General features: G+C 38.4%; 1 protein-coding gene across 5 annotated transcripts in view; it reads left to right on the plus strand.

Moving 5' to 3' along the window:
* LOC109236480 (protein MON2 homolog) overlaps window positions 1–22,541 on the plus strand; it is a 66,646-nt gene that overhangs the window by 38,779 nt on the left and 5,326 nt on the right. For all 5 annotated transcript variants that reach the window (XM_019402662.1, XM_019402663.1, XM_019402664.1 and 2 more), the window contains 21 exons: window positions 3,083–3,167; window positions 3,300–3,365; window positions 3,446–3,505; window positions 4,192–4,278; window positions 4,367–4,553; window positions 11,165–11,208; window positions 11,286–11,417; window positions 11,500–11,631; window positions 11,750–11,802; window positions 11,894–11,942; window positions 13,034–13,092; window positions 13,491–13,630; window positions 13,736–13,884; window positions 18,339–18,467; window positions 18,547–18,632; window positions 18,719–18,834; window positions 18,923–19,035; window positions 19,179–19,302; window positions 20,888–21,009; window positions 21,737–21,905; window positions 21,996–22,209. In XM_019402662.1, the coding sequence (XP_019258207.1) occupies window positions 3,083–3,167; window positions 3,300–3,365; window positions 3,446–3,505; window positions 4,192–4,278; window positions 4,367–4,553; window positions 11,165–11,208; window positions 11,286–11,417; window positions 11,500–11,631; window positions 11,750–11,802; window positions 11,894–11,942; window positions 13,034–13,092; window positions 13,491–13,630; window positions 13,736–13,884; window positions 18,339–18,467; window positions 18,547–18,632; window positions 18,719–18,834; window positions 18,923–19,035; window positions 19,179–19,302; window positions 20,888–21,009; window positions 21,737–21,905; window positions 21,996–22,209 (2,316 nt within the window). The remainder of the gene's footprint in view (window positions 1–3,082; window positions 3,168–3,299; window positions 3,366–3,445; window positions 3,506–4,191; window positions 4,279–4,366; window positions 4,554–11,164; window positions 11,209–11,285; window positions 11,418–11,499; window positions 11,632–11,749; window positions 11,803–11,893; window positions 11,943–13,033; window positions 13,093–13,490; window positions 13,631–13,735; window positions 13,885–18,338; window positions 18,468–18,546; window positions 18,633–18,718; window positions 18,835–18,922; window positions 19,036–19,178; window positions 19,303–20,887; window positions 21,010–21,736; window positions 21,906–21,995; window positions 22,210–22,541) is intronic.

Raw genomic sequence — 22,541 nt, forward strand, 5'->3', positions numbered from 1 at the left:
TTAAAATCACTATTCAGTCACATACTCTCACATAAAATGTGACCATGGGAGTTTATCGAACATAAAAAGAATTATGAATCACAATCTTTATAGTGAAATTTTTTAAAAATAATTTTGAAAATTGTAGTCGATGGTAGAATTATTTGATTCCATAAGTAGTAATAATGTCATTCTTTTGAATGGAAGGAGTAAAATTGTTTCTTTTCATTTTCTTTTGTTTTGATTTATAGAGAAAGGTGTAACAATGTAGCTGGTTGTGTCGCATGTCGAGGTGATGAAGGTTCTCTCACCATTGATGATGTTTTTGTTGTCTTGTCACAAAGTTAAACAAAAAAAGTTTTTCTATTGAAAGATGAAGGGTCTTAAGCTACAGGTTTCATTTTCCCCCTCCATTTCACATTTTAAATGATGTGCTTATTGAGTTTACAATAGTTTCACTTCATCTCCTTTTCCATATGGCAATTTATTCCTTCCTTTGTTGTGCATACTTTTTTGTTTTATCTATTGCTTTCAATTACTTCCTACAATAATGCGCTACCTTGGGGTGTAAGTTCAGTGACGTAACCCATGAGGCTGACGTGGAGGTGAGGCTTGATACATAAGTCATCCCCAAACGAGGAAGTTTCAAGTATCTTGGGTCGATTATTCAAGGTAATGGGGAGATTGACTATGATGTCACTCATTGTATTGGAGCGGGGTGGATGAAGTGAAGGCTCGCATCCATTGTCTTGTGTGATAAGAATGTGCCACCAAAACTTAAGGGTAAGTGCTACAGAGTGGTCGTTAGATCGACTATGTCGTATGAGACGGAATATTGGCCAGTCAAGAACTCTCATGTTCAGAAAATGAAAGTAACGGAGATGAGTAGAGGTAGAGGCATGCCGAAGAAATATTGGGGAGAGGTGATTAGGCAGGACATGACACATCTTCAGCTTACCGAGGACATGACCCTTGATAGAAGGGTGTGGAGGTCGAGGATTAGGGTAGAAGGTTAGGAGGCAGCCGAGCGTACTCCTTACTATTATCTTGCGCTTGTTACTCCTTTTTGGTCTTGTAGTTGTAGTATCATTCTCGTATCTTGCGGTTGTTACTCCTTTTCGGTCTTGTAGTTGTAGTATCATTCTCGTATATTTTTATTCTTATTTCTATTACGATCTATTGTTTCTCTTGCTTCAGTTTTCTTAATATCTTGCCATTGTTACTGCTTCTTTTCCCGTGGCTTCTTCACTACTGTATTTCCTTTTCGTTACTGCTGAGTTCATGTTTTCCTTGAGCCGAGGATCTAGCGGAAACAACCTTTCTACCTGCACAAGGTAGGACCCTCCCTAGATCCCACTTATGGGAATACACTGGGTTTGTTGTTGTTGTAATAACTGAGCCACCTTAATGGACTATTTAATTTTAAACTGTTCCTTACTTATTTTGTAAATAATGGTTAATTCAACTTTCATTATTTCACTAATATAATAGATTGATAAATGTTATCATAAAAATATGACTCTATTATTTGATTCAGATTTTGAATCAATAAACTATATCTTTCATTCAACTTTGCTTATTAACACCATGTCAACTTGATATATAATCTAATTTATTTTTGTCACTTGTTGAAAAATTTCTTATAAATATGTCATTTGGATTCAGAAGAAGCTGAGCACCACTGACAAAACGAATTGAATTCTTGATCTTTCTTCATTGTGTACCGGTAGTCTTGTTTTCTTTCTTTCTTTCTTTTTTTTGCCGGTTACCTCTCACATAAAGTTGTAAACTATATTTTATAGCTTATTAGGTTATAAAATTTTTTACTTGTCTCTCTAGTATATTTCACCATCATTGGTCCTGAGATAAATTTGATGGTCACTAAGTATATTTGATGGAATAAGGAAAGATGTTGTTTAGGAGTCATATTCACTATGTTTAGTTACTTATAATCTTATTCATAGACCTTTAAGTTGTTAAATAGCTGTAAAAATCTATGTTGCTCGGACTCTTCAAAAACGCCGTCGAGTGCGTGTTGGATCCTCCAAAAGTAGTGCATTTTTTAAGGATCCGACACGTTTGCGGCAACATTTTTGGAGAGTTCCGAGCACCATAGGTAAAAATAGGCTGAAGATATTTTGTTCTTAAACCAACCTTTTACATTATGGTTATTTACTTTTAGGAAGTAGTCCTATCATGTTAGAACTTGTAGTAATTAAATATTCAGAAGACAACTTTTACTCCTATCTTATTTCAAGGAAGGTTTTATGTGTGATTATTCCTAATCAAGAAAGTTGTTCAATTAAAGTAAAGTGAAAAATTTGAATGCAAAAACTAAGGCCAAGTTTCCTTTTATTTTTCTGTTGAAGGCCAAGGATCACCATTGGCACTTTTATTCGTAGTACACGGAGAAGTAAAATTTTAGATATTATTTATTTCCAATCGTCGTTTTGACAATATTTTCTTTTGAACAATTATCCACCCAATCACTGTATAGAAACGATTGGTGTGTAAGTTCCTACAACTATAGTGTTCCCCGTAATCAATCCTCATATTATAAAATAAAAGAACTATTGCTGGATGGGAAAGCTGATATTGAAGCACTGTCATAGAATACTTTTCATATTCTCCTACCTTAATCTGGATGTTAGTTATCCTTTCTATCTTAGGTAGATATATTTATTAATAATTAAATCAGAAAATAAAGTTTTTCTTTTGTATTCAGGGCTGAAAGCTTTTACCACGTGCCCTCCATTGACACCCTCACCCCAGAAATGAAATAATGGTGGATTATGTAGATAGCCAAGCTACTAAAAGATAATGATGAGCTATCCTTTCCCTGTCGTAAGTTTTCAGAGAAACAATTGATGTAGTGATTATAGGAACCCTCACTTTAGGAATTGCAGTCTGTAGCCTAATGACTTCAGCTGCTCAACTAATTGCACAAATTCGTGCAGAAGTAGGTATTTATTTATTTTTTTGTTGGCTAAATCTGCACATTAAGCTGTATATAGTTTTAATAATGTTTGATCATATGTTCTAGTATTTCTTTGAAAACATTCTGTGCAATTCATTGAATTAATATGCTATTAACAATCTACAGTGTGGTGCAATCTCCTGGGTCTAAGCGGTCAGAAGCATTGCTTGAGCCAAAGGAAACTATTGTCCTTACTCCTAAGAATGTGCAGGTATTTGTTGTTTGTCATGTGTGCAGCTATTGCAAATTTCTTTGACATTTTACTTTTGGAGAGCCAATTTTATTCATGATGTTTGGGTTTTGAGAAACTTATGGTGTTATTATTGATGCTTCTGTATCTCAGGCACTAAGAACACTTTTCAACATATCTCATCGACTGCATAATGTTTTAGGTCCTTCATGGAGTTTGGTGAGTTGGTCCACCATCTGCATCTACCGAAAAGTTAGAACTGCAAGCTCCTAATATTTGCTTTTGCTAAATATGTGCAGGTACTGGAGACTCTAGCTTCTCTTGACCGAGCTATTCATTCTCCACATGCAACTACACAGGTAATATTGGGTGTCAACAAAGGAAAGGGCTAGTTAATCTTCAATTATTATTTTTGGAGATTGATTGGACCAATCTCTAAAATTGAATTGACCTACTTCAACACTAATAGGCTATTGTCCTTAGAGAGTTACTTACACTGTAGTATAGAAAAGCTTCTAATTATTCAATGAAAATCTAGTAGAAAAATGCAGTTCCTGATGCTTACTTCGTATCCTTTTGAGTTATGGCCTCTTTTAATTTTCATTGGCTTTCTCAACGGAAATCCGTGGAAACAACCTCTTGCAGAAATGTAGGGTAAGGCTGCGTACTTGTGGCCTTTCCCCGGACCCCACGCATAGCGGAGCTTAGTGCACCGGGCTGCCCTTTCTTTTCTCAACGGAAACAGTCTAGTTATGAGTGAAACGTGGAAATGATAAATATAATGCTATAATTTGGAGTAAGGGGAACAAACAGAAGATTTCAGTAGCTCTCAGGTTTTCTCTCTATTACTACAAGCAAACAATTCCGAGTAAGCAGGGAATGGGTTCTGGAATGACATAGCAGCTAATAAAAATACAGTATGAGCTATAATTTACAACTCTAACCTCTCAAAATTTACTAGCTGTCCCTATCATTATGGCTGTATGTGTCACCACCGAAGGCTGAAAAATCTACTTATTCATCCACTTTAATTACCATGATGCAGGAGGTCTCCACAGCTGTGCCAAAGCTCACAAGAGATTCTTCTGGTCAATATAGTGATTTTCATATTCTTTCTTCCTTAAATTCTCAGGTGCTTGAGTTCCCCTTTTCCTTCTCATTTTCACTGTTTAACTTATTATCATTTGTATATAAATTCAAAAGTTTACTTCTTTATGAAGCTGTTTGAGAGCTCTGCTCTGATGGATGTAGCTGCTGTCAAGTCACTGCTTTCTGCTCTACGTCAGTTGTCACATCAGTGTATGTCTGCAGCTGTGAGTAGCTTTGGCCCACCGTCAAGTCAAAAAAGTGGAAGCATCTGTTTCTCAGTAGAAAGAATGCTATCGATCCTAGTCAATAACATGCATAGTATGTCCTGACAACTATTTTTCCTATATTTTTGTTTCCCTATCTGTTGTTACGCATGCATGCATTGTATGCTCGAGTTTATAACTATCTGTTTCAATTTTTGGAAGGTGCTATCACGTATAATTGGTTACTTTTTTATTTCTCTATTTATTCTTCTAAAATTGATAAAACTAAGAGGATGCATTGCAGCTGAAATGCTATAGGATAAGATATTTTAGCTATCAGGTAAGCTGTAAATGTGTTTGACTTCCTTGTCATTATCGTGGTTGTTGAAAATATAATTAAGTAAATGGAAGTGTGTCCTTTTTAATTGTTTAAGCTTTTAGGTAATATGGACCTACAATTTAATAGTGGTGGTCACTTGACTGTGGGGATAATATTATTCAACAAGTACCTGCAAAATTCTATGGTATATGCTGCTGTTTCAAACTTCTGCTTCAAAATTATAGGTATTAAAAGAAAAAAAAACTAAAGCGTACATGAGCTAGGAGACACATCTCTGGAAGAGCCTACTTGGGGAATGTTCAGACGACACCCACTTTCGCCTTCCGGATTGTTTTGTTATTCACAATCATGACTACCCGGTGCATATGAGTTGGCTTAAAAGTTGAAGACTAGGATATGTTTTGGAGACGTCCAAAGTAAAAAATGTATATTGATATTGCATGATTTGACCTGCATGTCATCTGTTTTATTGTTCATGTATGCGAAAAGAGAAAAAACTTCTCATTGATTTGATGAAGTAATAATATACAAGTGGTGCTCCTTTTATCTTACGCCCATGACAGAGGGTGGGCCGATGAGGGTGGATTAAAGAGAAGGACTGTGAGGCTTCTTCGTTAGCATGCTTCCGAAAAAGGGGTGCACATGATACCTTAGGCGAATCCCATATCAAAATGGAAGAGGAAAGTGAAGAGCTTTATAAGGCATAGGACAAGTTCACATGTTATGCCCTCTTTTGGGCTCGATGATGAAGAGCGTAGGATGATGTAGACATCCTTGTTATTTACTTAATCCTCAAGAAGAGTTGGTAGCACTTCAATTCAGATTGATCATGAGGGACAACTTCTCTTGATCACTCCTTTTTTCTTCAATTCGAGGACCCAAGAAGCAAATCCGTTAGGTCTGTTGGACCGAAGCGGATAATACATGCCATGGGCTTGGGCTTTGACAAATATGTCAATGTCCCTAAACTGGGGTGGAACATATTGACAACCAACCCGTACTACCCATCGAGTGAACTCTGAACTCGCTGACTGAATTGCTTTTAACATTGAATTTATATCACAATTTTATAATGAGCAAGGTAAATTATGTAATTGAATCCGAATTCATATAATGTTCTGATAAAGAGCAAGGTACACAAATATGTGGGGCATCCTTGGAATCAAAATAAAGAATTACCAATGTATCTGAAACCGAAAATTGGCTACCGCTAGAAGAAGCAGAGCTCACCAACTGGATCTGCAAAGGTTAGGTACTAGCCAAACATCTCGTCCCTGACGCGCCAGTCTCTACACAATAGTAAGTAGATGCCCGAAGGTTAAGTATCACCGTCATGGTACTCAGTAAGTTTCATTGACTACCCCTTATGCGGTCCTGAAAAACTTGCTTAATAAAAATATGAAATGCAATAATACCTGTGAGAAAGCACGGGAGAAAATATATTATTGATGTATATACATATGTTACAATGAGCCCTATATATATACACACATAACATGTCCTACTCCTAACATATATTGGATTAGGGTTATTTATTTACTCCTATTTACATGACTATTCTAACACTCCCCCTCAAGCTGGTGCATATAAATCATATGTACCAAGCTTGTTACATATGTAGTTAATACGAGGACCAGTGAGGGACTTGGTGAAAATATCTGCAAGCTGATCATTCGACTTCACAAACTTTGTAGCAATATCTCCCGAGAGTATCTTTTCTCTAACAAAGTGACAGTCAATCTCAATGTGTTTAGTTCTCTCATGGAACACTGGATTTGACGCAATATGAAGAGCAGCTTGATTATCACACACAAGTCCCATCTGACTAATCTCACCAAATTTCAACTCCTTGAGCAACTGTTTGATCCAAATTAGCTCACATGTCGCCATAGCCATTGCTCGATATTCTGCTTCTGCACTAGACCGAGCAACCACATTCTGTTTCTTGCTCTTCCAGGACACCAAATTTCCTCCTACCAAGACACAATATCCAGACGTAGAACGTCTATCAGAAGGTGATCCTGCCCAATCAGCATCTGAGTATCCAACGATCTGCTCATGGCCTCGACCCTCAAACAATAAACCTTTGCCTGGAGCTGATTTTATATACCGAAGAATGCGAACAACTGCATCCCAATGACTATCACACGGAGAATCCATAAACTGACTCACAACACTCACAGAAAAGGAAATGTCAGGTCTTGTCACTGTAAGGTAATTTAATTTACCAACCAACCGTCTATATCTTGCAGGATCGCTAAGAGGCTCCCCCTGTCCTGGCATAAGTTTAGAATTCGGATCCATCGGAGTGTCAACCGGTCTACAACCTGTCATTCCTGTCTCTTCAAGAATATCTAAGGCATACTTTCGTTGTGAGATCACAACACCTGAGCTAGACTGAGCGACCTCAATACCCAGAAAATACTTTAGTTTGCCCAGATCCTTAGTCTGAAAGTGTTGCAAGAGATGTTGCTTCAATTTAGTAATACCATCCTGGTCATTGCCGGTAATAACAATGTCGTCAACATAGACCACCAGATAAATACAGAGACTCGAGGCAGAATGCCGATAGAATACAGAGTGATCAGCTTCACTCTGAATCATGCCAAATTCTCGAATAACTGTGCTGAACTTACCAAACCAGGCTCGAGGAGACTGCTTTAGACCATAAAGTGACCGACGCAAGCGACATACAAGGCCACGAGACTCCCCCTGAGCAACAAACCCAGGTGGTTGCTCCATATAAACTTCATCCTCAAGGTCACCGTGTAAAAAAGCATTCTTAATGTCTAGCTGATAGAGGGGCCAATGGCGAACAGCAGCCATGGATAGAAAAAGGCGGACTGATGCTATCTTAGCCACAGGAGAGAAGGTATCACTGTAATCGAGCCCAAATATCTGAGTATATCCTTTGGCAACAAGACGAGCCTTAAGACGATCAACCTTACCATCCGGACCAACCTTGACTGCATACACCCAACGACAACCAACAGTAGATTTACCTGAAGGAAGAGGGACGAGCTCCCAAGTACCACTCGTATGTAAAGCAGACATCTCGTCAATCATAGCCTGTCGCCATCCTGGATGAGACAATGCTTCACCTGTAGACTTAGGGATGGAAACAGAGGACAAAGAAGATAGAAAAGCATAATAGGGTGATGACAAACGATGATAACTCAAACCGACATAATGGGGATTAGGATTAAGGGTGGCCCGTATACCTTTCCGAAGTGCAATCGGTTGATTAAGAGGAGACAAGTCCGCAGTATTAGCAGGTTCGGGTGCAGGACATGAATCAGCTGGACCTGATGCTGGGCGCGGACGACGATGATATGTCAAAAGTGGTGTTCCTGTGGCACTAGACTCCTCAACGGTTGGAATGGATAGGACTTCTATAGCGGAAGGTGAAGGAGGAGCTATAGGAGACTCGGGTAAGACTTCTGTGGCGGAAGGTGAAGGAGGTGCTATAGTAGACTCCTTAAAGGTCGGTATAGGTAAGACCTCAGATATATCAAGGGGGTCAGAAAGGTCAGAAGAGGTAAAGAAAGGTTTAGACTCAAAAAATGTGACGTCAGAGGACATAATAAAAGAATTGCGGTCCTGTATTGCGTAAAAGAAAGGTTCTCGTGGCCTTGTATTGCGGTCCTGCATAATAAAAGAATCATCAGTAAAAGAAGAGGTAAAAGAAAGGTTCTCGTGGCCTTGTATTGCGGTCCTGCATAATAAAAGAATCATCAATAAAATATATACCACAATGGAGGGCACGAGTCAAACGACTAACAGATGCAAGATTAAAAGGACAGCCAGGGACATAGAGAACGGAATCTAGAGTGACAGAGGGTAGGGGATTCGCTTGTCCAACTCCTTTTGCTTTGGTTTGAGACCCATTGGCTAAAGTAACAGTGGGAAGAGATTGTGAATACGCAATATTTGACAAAAGTGATTTATTACCAGAGATATGATCAGAAGCGGCTGAGTCCACAACCCATTGTCCAGGAGGACTAGACTGGGAAACACAAGCAAAAGAATTACCAGCAACAGAAGTATTAGTCTGAGCAACAGAAGCTACTTGTGGAGATGTCTGCTTACTTGCTCGATACTGAAGGAACTCATTATACTCCCCTTCAGATAAAGAAAATCCCTGGTTACCTGTAGTCTCAGTCTGAGCAACATAAGCATTTTTGGTTGGGCGGCCATGTAAAGAATAGCATACATCACGAGTGTGTCCAAGTTTATGACAATAGGAGCACTTGGGTCTAGATCTTCCAAAACGACCTCCTCCTCGTCTATTTTCCATAGTATGAGATGCCCGATTGTCCACTGATTGGGATACGAGGACAGATGAGTCAAGTGTCTGTGATGAGCTCACTGGGTGACTAGGTGCTGCAGCAAGGCGAAGTAATCGAGAGAATAATTCATCAACTGAGGGGACGGTTGGACTAGCCAAAATCTGGTCACGTACTGAATCAAGGTCATTAGGGAGTCCAGCGAGTGTAAGAACTAGAAACATCTTCTGTCGTTGCTCTTGTTGTTTTTCAATACTAGCAGAAACTGGCATCAACGTCTCAAATTCTTCCATGACTGCCTGAACTTGTCCCAAGTAAGTAGACATATCTAATTCCTGTTTCTTCAAGCTTGTCATTCGCGATATTACATCATAGAAACGAGATATGTCATTAGTGTATAGATTACGAGCCTTTTCCCAAACTAAATAACATGTCTGGAATGGACGGAACAAGGGCATCAACTTGGAATCAATAGATCGCCACAGGATACTACATAACTGAGCATCGACCTTCTCCCATTGTGTTTTGGCCTTTTCATCACCTTCGCTAGCCTTTTTTGTTAAATGATCTTGAACTCCTTGACCTTTACACCACAACTCGACAGATGAAGCCCAATCTAAGTAGTTTGAACCTCCCATTAAAGGTTCTGAGGTAATCATAACACCGGAACTGCCAGAACTCGGGTTTCTAGACCCGAAAGCATCGACTCCCAAAGACATGGTTGGATTATCACTAAATAACAAAAAAGAATCAACTGAAAATTCTCTGAGACAGATGAAGAAAACACTGTGTTTGCCGGAAAAGTACTGTAGCTGCCGGAAAAATCAGTGTAGTCGCCGGAAAAACTCAAAGTGGTCGGAATTAAAAAAATAAAAATATGGACAGGCTCGGAATTGCAGGGCGATCCAACTGTCCTGAAGAAGCGAAGCCGAAAAATGGCCGGAAGAGGCCTCACGCGCCGGCGCGTGGGACAGACGCGCCGCCGGCGGCAGAGTTCCGACAGGCGCGTGACGGCGCGTGGAGGGCTATTTTCCGGTGATTTTTTCTGGGGTTTGGTCGGATCTCTCTTGGGAACCTTGTGGTGGTGTTGGATTTTGCACAACACTGTTAATTAGTGACTTTGACGCAATAAGTCACTTAGGTCACCGGAGAATTGCACGGTGACTGAGTTCTTTCTTCCCGGAAGTCGCTGGAATGATGCACAGCGATATGTTTCTCACTAAAGCTCTGATACCATGTGAGAAAGCACGGGAGAAAATATATTATTGATGTATATACATATGTTACAATGAGCCCTATATATATACACACATAACATGTCCTACTCCTAACATATATTGGATTAGGGTTATTTATTTACTGCTATTTACATGACTATTCTAACAATACCCTTATATAACATTTTATAATTTGATAGTTGACATTTAACTGAAATCTGAAATTGAAATTGAAAGCTGATAACTGATAGTCTGTATTGTATTGAAAACTGATAGCAGAGGAATGTTTTGTAACTCATAAGGTATCCTATAGAATATTCTACAATATTTCCCTTATTCAAGTCAATGAATCAAGACAAGTATTCCCTTGATATTCTAACCGGCTCCGTCCATTTCAAGGAGGAGAAACCAACTTCAGTTTGCTTATTTTGAAAACATAGAAAGAAGTAGTGAATCTGTCTCCGATATAATATTTATAAAATGGACCTTGGGCCAAACTCAATCTCAAAAGCTAGCTCATGAAGTTGATTGCCCAAGGCTACATAAGGAGACAACATCCTTTCCTTCAACCACATACTAAGGTCTAGAGCTAGTTTTGGGATTTGGAAATTTTGTTTTCAAAATCTGCCAAAACATGGATAAAATTTATAAACAAACATGTTTTGCCAATTTAATTTTTTTGGAAAAAACTTGGCAAAATCTATGGGCAAACGGGGCTAATAATCTCAAATATTTGTCAAGAATCTATTAACATACACTTAGCTGCAATTTTCAAAAATACACACACACACACACACATTCAGCTGCATCTGTATGTTTAACCTTTTCAAATTTTCATTATCTTTTCTCGTTACAGTTAAATTATGGTAATCTTCTATAACAGGGGTGGGACCATTATGGGATGAAGTTATTTGCCACTTTATTGAGGTAATCTAATCCCTAATTTCATAAAATGTTATGGTTGCATTTGTTATGTTTGTTCTAATGCCTTCATGTTTTTGTAGCTTACTGATAGTTCAAATCAGCATGTGAGAACTATAGCACTGAATGCAATGGATCAATCTATTTCCGCTGTTTTAGGATCTAATCAGGTCCAGGAACATGCATCATCCAAGCTCCAGGGTGCATGCAATGATGTGAGAATTAACCTTCCATTCAAAGGTCATGACTTTTTGCATGCTAGGTGGTAATAATCTTTACTTTTGACAAACTCTCTAGGTACAAACTGAGAATATAGAGTTGAGGTCACTGGAGTGTGCTGTCATTTCTCCACTGAAAGTGCTATATTCTTCAGCTCAGAACATCGATGTTCGTGCTGGATCTCTGAAAATTCTTCTTCACGTTTTAGAGGTAGTGATATCCAAGTTACTGTTTTACTCCATAGCACTGATTCACAGATGCAGAACTCTCTTCTTGTGATCCTCTCTCACTACTGTTTTTATCTTTTTAATGATTTATATTCTTTCAGAGACATGGAGAAAAGCTCCATTATAGCTGGCCAAATATTCTTGAATTATTGAGGTGCTCATCTAGTACTTCGAGTTGCTTTTGGTCTTTAGAGCCATAGTTTTTTCAGTCAAGAGAACTTTAAATATTGGAATGATGCTTTCAGGTCAGTAGCAAACGCTGCCGAGAAGGATCTCATTACTCTTGGATTTCAGGTGACAACGCTAAACACTCAACAAAACTGAGGGTGCAAGTGAACTAGGCTTATCTCATGAGATTTGCGAGCTTGGGTCGATTTTGTCTCAACCAGCTCCTCCATTTATTTTACTTAGTATTGATTGACTCAAGCCAGCTCAAGTAGCAAGGCATCCACCACACGTTATTCTTTTTCCAATACAAAAAAGAGGAATGTCAATTTGGTTATTAGGGTTTTCATCGAAATATTATCATTCGGAAATATCTTACTGATCCGGACAATGTTTACATAAAGTGGAATGTCTAAGTTGAATGTGGATCTTGTTAAGCACCTTCCACTTCTGATAGGCCATGAACTAGATCAGAATCATTCTCAACGAGTTCATATTCCTTTAGTGGTTTAACAGCAAACAAAGTATTTAGAGACGGCTTGATATTTCCCATTTTTCCCAGATTCTTTTCATTCGTTGACTAATTTCTTTTTTGTTGTCCTACCTTTTTGAAAGGCATTTTGAGGAAAAGTGTAAAGCTCAACCCCAAAATCATTCATATTTCGCCTCTACTCTTTCATCTCTTCTAAAATACCTCTTAAATAACATGGTTGGTGGTACTGGTTTCCCTTCTTTATTGATGTTTAGGTTATGTTCAATCCATATAAGATCAATTAGAATACTATCGCCCACTCGTTATATTGTGGGTCCGATAGAAGGAGAAGAATAGGGAGCTTTTGATTGAGTTAGGACTGACTTTGTACAGTTAAAGAATTGCTCTTATTTCTAATTTCTTTTTGATGCACCCATTAGATTTCTATATGTATAGAAGATTCGTTGTATTTTGTAGAGAACCATACCATAGTTTTGTATAGATTCTCTACCTTAAAGTATAGTTTTTGTATACAAATATTTTCCACATCTAAAATTGCTTTACAAAAGAAGACGGGTTGGACGGAATGCTTCCACGTAATTCATGGTGGCTCACTGATGCAATTAGTATTGGCTATGTTCTACCTTCTTAATGTTTACACTCTGAATGGTGTAACATACTTGAAAGCGAAGCTTTAGCTTACATCTGCATCTTTGATGTGAACTGACTGCTACGTTTTCTTGCACAGAATCTTCGTGTCATCATGAATGATGGCCTTTCAACAGTACCTGCTGACTGCCTTCATGTGTAAGCTACGTTTGTGTTCCTGGACTTTGTCTACTTTTCTTCGCTTAGTTATTCCAGCTTCAGTAGAAGTTTTGAGCAAACATGTGCATAAGCTACGTTTGTGTTCCTGGACTTTGTCTACTTTTCTTCTCTTAGTTATTCCAGCTTCAGTAGAAGTTTTGAGCATTACATGTGCATAATGTTGGCAACCATGATCAATTTGCAAACGTGTTGTGTGTGTTTAAAATAAGTAAAAAGAAAACTTGACGGGGAGGGTCTCTCAGATCGCAATAACGAACTCGATGAAGAGGGTCTCTCAGACAGCAGTAAGAATAAAAAAACAAACTTAAAAAGAAGAAAGACAAAAGAAACCAAATGGCACGAAAGCATCATTATTTAATAATTTTATTTCTTTGCAGATGCATTGATGTCACTGGAGCATATAGTGCTCAGAACACTGAACTGAATATCAGTTTGACTGCAATTGGCCTTTTATGGACTTCCACAGATTTCATCGTTAAGGGGTTTCTGTATAAACAGAATGAAGAAAAAGAATCAGGTAGAACCACGGGTTGTAAATAGGTGTTCGTTCCATTTATTAAAAGAGTGTTCTTTGATTTCTTCTCTTGTTCTAGATGAAAACTGAGTGTTTATATGATTCCAGATTGTAATGGAATGAAGGAAGAACGGGCTCTAAGTTTCTCTGGGAAAGTTAACGACCAAGCACTCCAAATGAATATTGTAGACTGTGACAAATTGCTCTTTTCAATTTTTTCTTTATTACAAAATCTTGGTGCTGATGAAAGACCAGAGGTATTTGTATTTTCTGTGCAATTAAGCTTTTTCCTTGTTACATTTTTTGAGCATATAGCTGATAGGCAACTAATTTATAGGCTTTCAAGCCCTTTTCTCTTTAGTCTATTTATGACAAGTTCAAATCCAGGCATTTGCTACTTTAATCCCGAGAGGCTTGTCCTAGCAAAACAAACCTTTTTTTTAAGGTAAATTGTATTAATCAAAAGGGAGAGAACTCCCGTATACTGGAAGTATACCAAAAAGTAGAGAATTTACATCAAAACATGATTCTCTACAAAAGACGCCCAATCTTCTATACAAGTAGGGCTATATGAGTGCATCAAAAAGCGATCAAAGATAAAAGACTATTCTTAAGATGTGAAAAAGGAGACTCAATCCTCTCAAAAGCTCTCCTATTTCTCTCCCCCCAAACTATCCTCATGAAAGCTAACGGGCGGAACTTCCACGCCTTTTGCTTTCTTCTTCTACGGAAACCAGTCCAGCTATATAACATTTCCTTTACCGTGCTTGGCATCACCCATTGAACACCAAAAAGGTTCAGGATCGCCCTCCACAAAGCCGAGGACACAGGGCAATGCAATAAAAGATGATCAACTTCTTCCCCTGAGCTTTTACACATATAGCACCAACTAACAAGTGTAATTCCTCTCTTTCGCAGATTCTCAGCAGTCAAAATCACTCCCGTCGCCGCTAGCCATGCAAAAAAGCACACCTTCGTGGGCGCCTTAGGAATCCAGATCGAGGAGTATGGAAAAGAGGCCTACTGTCTCACCAACATACTCCCGTAAAAGGACTTTACGGTGAACAAACCATCGCCATGCAAACTCCATCTCCAAGAATCACAATCTTACATGGCTGGGGCCTGCTCAGAGTATCCTCTCCACACCACCTATGATTCCAAAAGCTGATTCTCCTCCATCTCCCACCCTGTAAGTGATGTTGCCACTGAAGGATTCCCATTTCTTCATGATGCTCCTCCACATGCCACACCCGAAAGGTGTTGTGATTGCCTTGGTCCTCCAACCCCCTCCCGTGGAATCGTACTTTTCTACTATGACCTCCCTCCATAGAGCATGCTCTTCTACCCCGAATCTCCACAGCCATTTCCCCAACAAAGCACTGTTGAATACCCTAAGATCTTTTACTCCAAGTCCACCCCACTTCTTTGGGGAAGTGACTGTCTGCCAATTAACTAGATGATACTTTCTAGTTCCATCCGCCGCATCCCAAAGAAAATTCCTTTGAAGCCGCTCCAGTTTTTATGTGATGCTCACAGGAGCTTGCAACAGGGACAAGTAATAGGTGGGCATACTCGATAAAGTGCTTTTAATAAGCACTTCCTTTCCGCCTATCTAGAATATCTGATAGGGAAAAGTAATTTGCTAGAAACTAGACAACCTATTCAAATTATTGAAGATATGTAATATGGTATAAATTCTTGGGAAATCAATATAAATGTTTTTTTTTCCTTTACCTTCTTTACGTGGATAATATTGTCTTACATTGATAGCTCTATTCCTTCTGAGGAAATGTTTTTTGTTGTTATTATGAAGATGAGTACTATCCTATCAGGATGTTAATGCTTCTCTACTCTATAATTTTCTACTGTGGATTGTCTTGTTCAAAGTGATCTATACTGCTTGATAAGCATCTGCTGTCCTATTTCTTCTTTGAACTTTAAAGATTGAAAACAAAAATTTAATATATTTAATATATTCTATGTAACAACTGATGGTTCAGACTTGTAAACTGATATATTTCTGCTTGTCCTGTCAACAACACTAGTTTCTACTGTGAGAAACTTATTCTGTCGTAATCAAAAGTATCGACCTCTGATCTCACTGCTAAAAGAATTGCAGTTTTAGTTACTTTTGTCACTGGTGATTGTGAGAAATAAAGGCACTGGAGAAAATACATTATTGATATATTCGTTAACTAAAGTGTCTTACAATAGCCTATTTTCATACAATGTTTATACAGCACTAGACATCTTTTTCCCGATGAGTGGGACACTATACATAATATGTTAGTACTAACTATCAATACTCCCCCCTCAAGCCAGTGCATATTAGTCATATGTACCGAACTTGCTACAGTTGTAACTAATACGAGGACTAGTAAGAGACTAAGTGAAAATATCTACAAGTTGATCATTTGACTTTACACACTTTTTTTTTGATAATGGTAACAATTTTTTTTATGTATAAAGGGAGAACTACACGTTGTGAAGTCTCCAGAGTTACAAAAAAGAGAAAATAAAATCCTAGATCTGTATCATCTTACAAAAAATCTAGGACATAAAAAATAGAGTCCGCTTCTTCTATGCTAACTTTTTACACCAAAAATAGAATAGGACTAGAAGGATTCGACCTCTAGATCCGTACCTGTGTCGGACACCCGCACCCGTGTCCGAGCAACTTAGCTTAAGAGTACGGGGAACTAACTTATTTTTTTTCCTGGAATAAGGTTATGAACAAAGCACGTGCTCCCAAAGATAATAAAACAAGATAAAGAATGGAACTGATTATGGATAGCTGATGATGATATACGATTAATAACATAACAAGATGTGAGAAATGCATCTCCCAAACCGCAACGGAACATGAGATCACATGAGTAGGGTACGAGCAGTCTCAATGAGATGTCTATTCTTTCTTTCAACTAACCCGTTTTGTTGAGATGTGTATGGGCAAGATGTTTGATGAATGATCCCATAAGAGTTCATAAACTGCTGAAATGAATAAGAGAAATACTCTGAGGCATTGCCGCTATGTAATGTGCTGATAGAACCCCAAGTTGATTTTGGATTTCAGTGTGAAAGGTTTGGAAAATAGGAAATAACTCAAATCAATTTTTCATGAAGAATATCCAAGTATACCTGAAATAATCACCAATGAAACTGACAAAGTAGCGGAATCCCAAGGTAGAACTGACCCGACTAGGACTCCAATCTGAATAGACTAAAGTGAAAGTTGGCTTTGCCCGATTATCAGGACACCGAGGGAAATGGGAGCGAGTATGCCCGAGTTGGACTCACACGCTAGAGTGGACAAGTCAGACAAACTCGTTACCACTTTCTGAAGTTTTGATAAACTGGGATATCTCAACCATTTATGTAATAAATCAGATGAATCACTTACAAGACAAGGTGTTGAAGCAGGACAAAGTGTGAGTCCATATGATTTAGCAAGGATAAGGTAATAAAGTCTATTTGATTTACGCCCGGTACCAATGATCCATCTCGTCTAAGTTCCTGTATAATAACAAAGTCATCAAGAAATAAAATTTAGCAATCAAGTGATTTGGCTAAGCGACTAATGGATATGAGATGAAAAGGACTACCAGGAACATAAAGAACTGAATTCAAAGATAAGGAAGGAAGTGGACTAGCTTGACCTATTCCTATTGCCATGATTTGAGATCCATTGGCTATTGAGATTGTTGGAAGTGATTGAGAGTAAGAAATTCTAGTGAAAAGATATTTGTTACTAGAAATATAATCAGATACGCCCGAATCAATGGTTAAAATGTCGGGAGAAGAAGATTGGGAGACGTGACTCACACTATTACCTGGTTGAACAACAGAAACTATCTTAGAAGATGTCTGTTCACGTGCTTTGTACAAAAAGAACTCAATATGCTCCGATAGAGAAATCATTCAACTATTCAAAGTATTGGTTCCCATTTTGTTGCAACCAAAGTTCAAAGGACGTCTGAAAATAGTCAAGTCAAGTAGCTGTCCAGTGAATACCCACGAATCTTCACCAGTATATGGCCTAGAAGGTGACTGAAAAATGACTGAACTTGTCGGAGATTCTGACTTGGCCGGAAAAAGTTCTTGACTTTCCACAAAACAATTTCACATCCGACAAAAAAAAAGAGAAGTACCCGCCAGAAAAGTGGACTGCCTGGACAGAAAGTTATCAGACAACAGAGGAAACTAGATGGTTGATGTCGGAATAGGGAGGCAACCCAATTCTGCGAGGACAGTTTCCGGAACAGTCCAAACGCGCCGGCGCATAACGCAGGAGGACAGAACTTATGACTGCATGTGGAGGTGCATGGAGGTGACTTTGCCGGAGAGACTGACTGGGATTTGGTCGCTGGTGATAGGGGAACCTTGTGACAGTCGCTGACAGCCTCTCAAGTCCCCGAAAAATTGCAGGGCGACTAAGTTCTTTCTTCCTGGATGTCGCTCGAATGATTCACAATGATCTTTTCTCACCAAAGCTCTAATAGCACGGGAAAAATATATTATTGATATTCATTTTCTTACTATAATACTAGGAGCCCTATTTATATCTAAATTCTATACACTACATACTACTACTATTCCGATGTGGGACTGAGCCTCCTACATACATTAGTTTTCTAACGCTAACCTTGCTGAAAATGATGTGCTTTGTTGGTGCTTTTGTTAGTAGCGGATGTAAACCTAATCTATTTTTCAGGTTAGGAACTCTGCTGTTCGGACACTTTTCCAAATTCTTGGCAGCCATGGACAAAAGCTTTCAAAGAGTATGTGGGAGGATTGTCTATGGAATTATGTTTTACCTACATTAGATCGCTCTTCTCACATGGTAAGTTGAAACGGCTCCAATCTATTTTAGGGACTATCCTGTAGCTTTTCTTGACCAATAAGATATATTTTGCTCTTAGGCTGCAACATCTTCAAAGACAGAATGGCAGGGAAAAGAACTTGGAACACGTGGAGGGAAAGCAATTCATATGCTCATACACCATAGGTATGCCAAATTTGAAACTCGCTGTCTATATTTTCTCTGTGTTTTTGTTTCAATCTCTGTCTTAAGTGAAATGTTTGGTGCTGCAGTCGTAACACAGCTCAGAAACAATGGGATGAGACACTTGTGCTTGTACTTGGGGGCATAGCTCGAATTCTACGTTCTTTTTTTCCTTTCTTGAGAAGCTTAGAGAATTTCCAGTCTGGTAATTTTCACAATCCGTTGATTTATCGTCGTCTTTACCTGGAAAAAAACATTTTCAGTGATCACGGAAGAGTTCTGTGCTTATGTAGGATGGCAGACATTGCTTCTTTGTGTAAGAAACAGCATATTTAATGGTAGTAAAGAAGTTGCTCTCGCAGCAGTAAATTGTTTACAGTCCACCATAGTTTCTCATTCCCCAAAGGTAATATGTGATTCATTGTATTTGTGCAAATGACATTTCTTCATCTAATAGGAAGAAGTCTATGGAAGTTATCAGTTGCTATGAATATTACTGAATGCTTATAGGTTTTAGCTTCTACTCAATGAATAAATCCTATGAAGCAGGGAAATCTGCCTATGCCTTATCTTACTTCGGTGCTTGATGTCTATGAGCTTGTGTTGCACAAGTCACCAAACTACAACGGGAATATGGCATACAAGTTGAAGCAGGAGATCTTATATGGTCTTGGTAAGTGTTTTTGTGAGTAATAATTGACATTGCTCTATAAGGGCCGTTTGGGAGCTTAAAGGTCAGATTAGATTTGATCGGGTCCTTTTATAAAATCTGAATTAGAATTTTTTCTACATTTAGTTCATCCAGTTTGCATGTAATGTTGGTCTGATCAAATTGATGTTAATTAGGATTTTATATCATCTCCATTTGGCATATATATTACTCTGAATTAATTTTTGAACACTAGGGTGTCAATAGTCATAAATAGCTATAGTACTATTTTATTTTGTAAATGATATCTATGTTATATGTATAATAAATCAATGAAATATCAAAACTTTTCGGTGACCAACTCAAGTTTGACTTGGAGCAAACTCGATCTGGATAACGCTTTTCTAGGGTCAAGATTGATCCAAATTACAAATTCATCTTTTGTCAGGCTAGGTTTAGGAATAAGGTAACACTAATTCCAGATTAAGAAAATTCTCAGTCGCTGCAATGAATTTGAGTACCATGAGTTTTAAGATCACATGAAGTTGGCAGTTGAACATCAGTGTCTATGACGCTTAGAAAAATTGTATAAGAGGAATACCATAATTGATATAATGCATCCTTTCGTTCCCAAGCTGAAGAGACTAAAACAGGCAGACTATTGTTTTTATCCCATGTCAAGTCCCTCATACAGTAATGCCTTTTCCCTCTAAATACTGTAAATAGTATAGTGCATCCTTTCTTCCCCAAGCTAAAGAGATCAAAATAGACAGACAAGAGACAATTGTTTTTGTCCTATGTCAATAATCTCCTTGTTTTTGTAACTTGTACAGTAATTAGTTTGTTCTCTATCTCTGTAGGCAGTAGCGAATCTACTTTATAGGGTTGGGTTCACGTAAATCTCTATATAGCACTGTAAATAATTTATGAAAACAGAAAAGTAGTGCACTTGGGAACCCATTCTGCAGAAGGCTTAGTGATGCACTGATTATAAGCTGGCAATATATTTGCATCCAGGTACAAGAATTGATCTTCTGTGGAACTTCTTTTTTATAAATTTTCTTCTGTGGAATTCATACCCAGCTTATACTCAGGCACAATAATTTTATGTTAGGTACTCAATGGCGAAATCAGAAATTTTAACGATGGCATTCAGAAAAATGCAAGAATGTCACACACGGGATTTGATACCCTATACAAATTTTGAACCACTTTTGCTACTCATTAGAAAATTCTCTTATTTCAAGAAGATCCAACAAGTTGCATAAATACAAGATTTTTAGAATTTACCGTTTTGCACATTCTAACTTTCCAAGTAAGGGGATTCAAATGACCCCCCGTCATTAAAGGTAGCTCCACCACTGTAGGTAGTGGTGAAGCCATCCTTTTAAAATCCTTAATCTGCCTGTGTCTGCAGGTCCCAGAATCTGTGTTAGTTGAGTTCATGAGGTTAAAATATGTATTTACTTATTTATATTAATGCAATCTTTATGGTTGTTTAATGTTGGTACCAGTCTGATCAAGGGGCTACAGAGAATCCATATGACGAAACAATGACATTTTTTGTGGTCTGTCCAGTAGTTTACAATGAGAACCTTTCTATTGGCAGGTGAATTGTATGTTCAAGCGCAGGGAATGTTTGATAATGGTACATACCTAAAGCTGCTGTCAGTTGTAGATTCAGGGATCAAACAAGCCAAGGTCGCTAATAGTAACAGTGAAGCTGAATATGTGAGTACTTGCATTTCATGTGATATAATTAATAAGACTGTGTAAGCCCTTAGATTGTCTGGACTTTTTATTCCCATATAAGCATGTGAGGGCTGTGTGGGTTGTTCTAAATGGGGGGGGGGGGGGGGTTATAAATACGACTAGATCTGCACTTGATTATCAGAAGCAGCAGAGTCAGTAAGATCTGCAGCTTCTTTCCAGTAAACTCGTTTGGCTATTCTATACACTCATAATAATGATGATAGCATTATTGAGTTCCACCACTCACCAAGGTTCGTAATCATTTGTCTGGCAGCTACCCAAGTTATAGCTAATAACAAGTTTGCTACAAGATCCAGATATCATGTCCCGGCAGGGACATCCAATATCATAAACTATCTTGCATCTTGTTTGAATTTTGGCAGTAATGAATGTTTTTAAACTTTATCCTCTCTAAAACTTGAAATCAATCACTTTTGCCTCAACACCTAACTAGTTGGAGGCAGTTTTATGAATTCCCTATAACCGCTCTGCTGTATTCATGTCCATTTCATTCTCATACTAAATAATTTGTCTTAAAAAAAGACAAGTTACGGTTCTCTAAACCTAGTGGTCATTCAACTCACATATCCTTTCTATTATGTTGAAGACATAAAATCATTACAGTACTCAGGTAGAGAATGCAACAAGCTGTGCAGTTTATCGGATTGCATGAGTTTTAATTTGTCAGTGGCATATTTTTCTCTAGGGTCATGTTCCACCTTTACAACGTACTGCACTTGAAATACTGCCACAGTTGCGTCCAGCCGAACACCTTTCCGCAATGTGGTCACCGCTGCTTGCAAAATTATTGCTGTATCTTCCAAGCTCTGATTCCTGTATGGACAAAATTGAAGATGAGAACGACCAGGAGACCAGTGAGATTAGTTACTTGTTTGGAATCAGTACATTTCTTAGAGCTATTTTTTGTTCTTACACAACTTATTTTCTTTGACATTGTTGCCCAGGGATCAATGATGATGCTGAGGTCAGTAATGGAATTGCTTCAGAATCCCAAAGGGTAGAAGCTTCACCTAAGAGTCCTGAATCAACTGCAGTGCCAAGTATCTCAAATCATCTTTTCGCAGAAAAACTTGTTCCCGTGTTAGTGGATCTCCTCTTGCAGGCTCCACCTGCTGAGAAGTACAAAATTTTACCTGATATTATTCAATCTTTAGGAAGGTGAGAGTTGATCATGCATGACAGATCCTCTAGTTTCTTTTCCCGTCTATCATTAAAAATTGATCATGCTGACAGATCCTCTTGTTTCTTTTCCCGCCATAAATGACAGCTCCTATAGTACAACAACAACATACCCAGTTCCATACTTGGGGTTTGGGGAGGGTAGTGTGTACGCAGACCTTACCCCTACCTAGCGAAGGTAGAGAGGTTGTTTCCAGTGGACCCTTGGCTCAGAAAAGTAGGGAGGAGAAGAAGAAGAAGAAGAAGAAGAAGCAGAGGGAGAAAAAGGAGAAGAAAAAGAAAGAAAGAGAGGGGAAAAGGGGGGGGGGGGG

Source organism: Nicotiana attenuata, unplaced genomic scaffold (assembly GCF_001879085.1).
Source record: "Nicotiana attenuata strain UT unplaced genomic scaffold, NIATTr2, whole genome shotgun sequence".
NCBI classification, from domain to species: Eukaryota; Viridiplantae; Streptophyta; class Magnoliopsida; order Solanales; family Solanaceae; genus Nicotiana; species Nicotiana attenuata.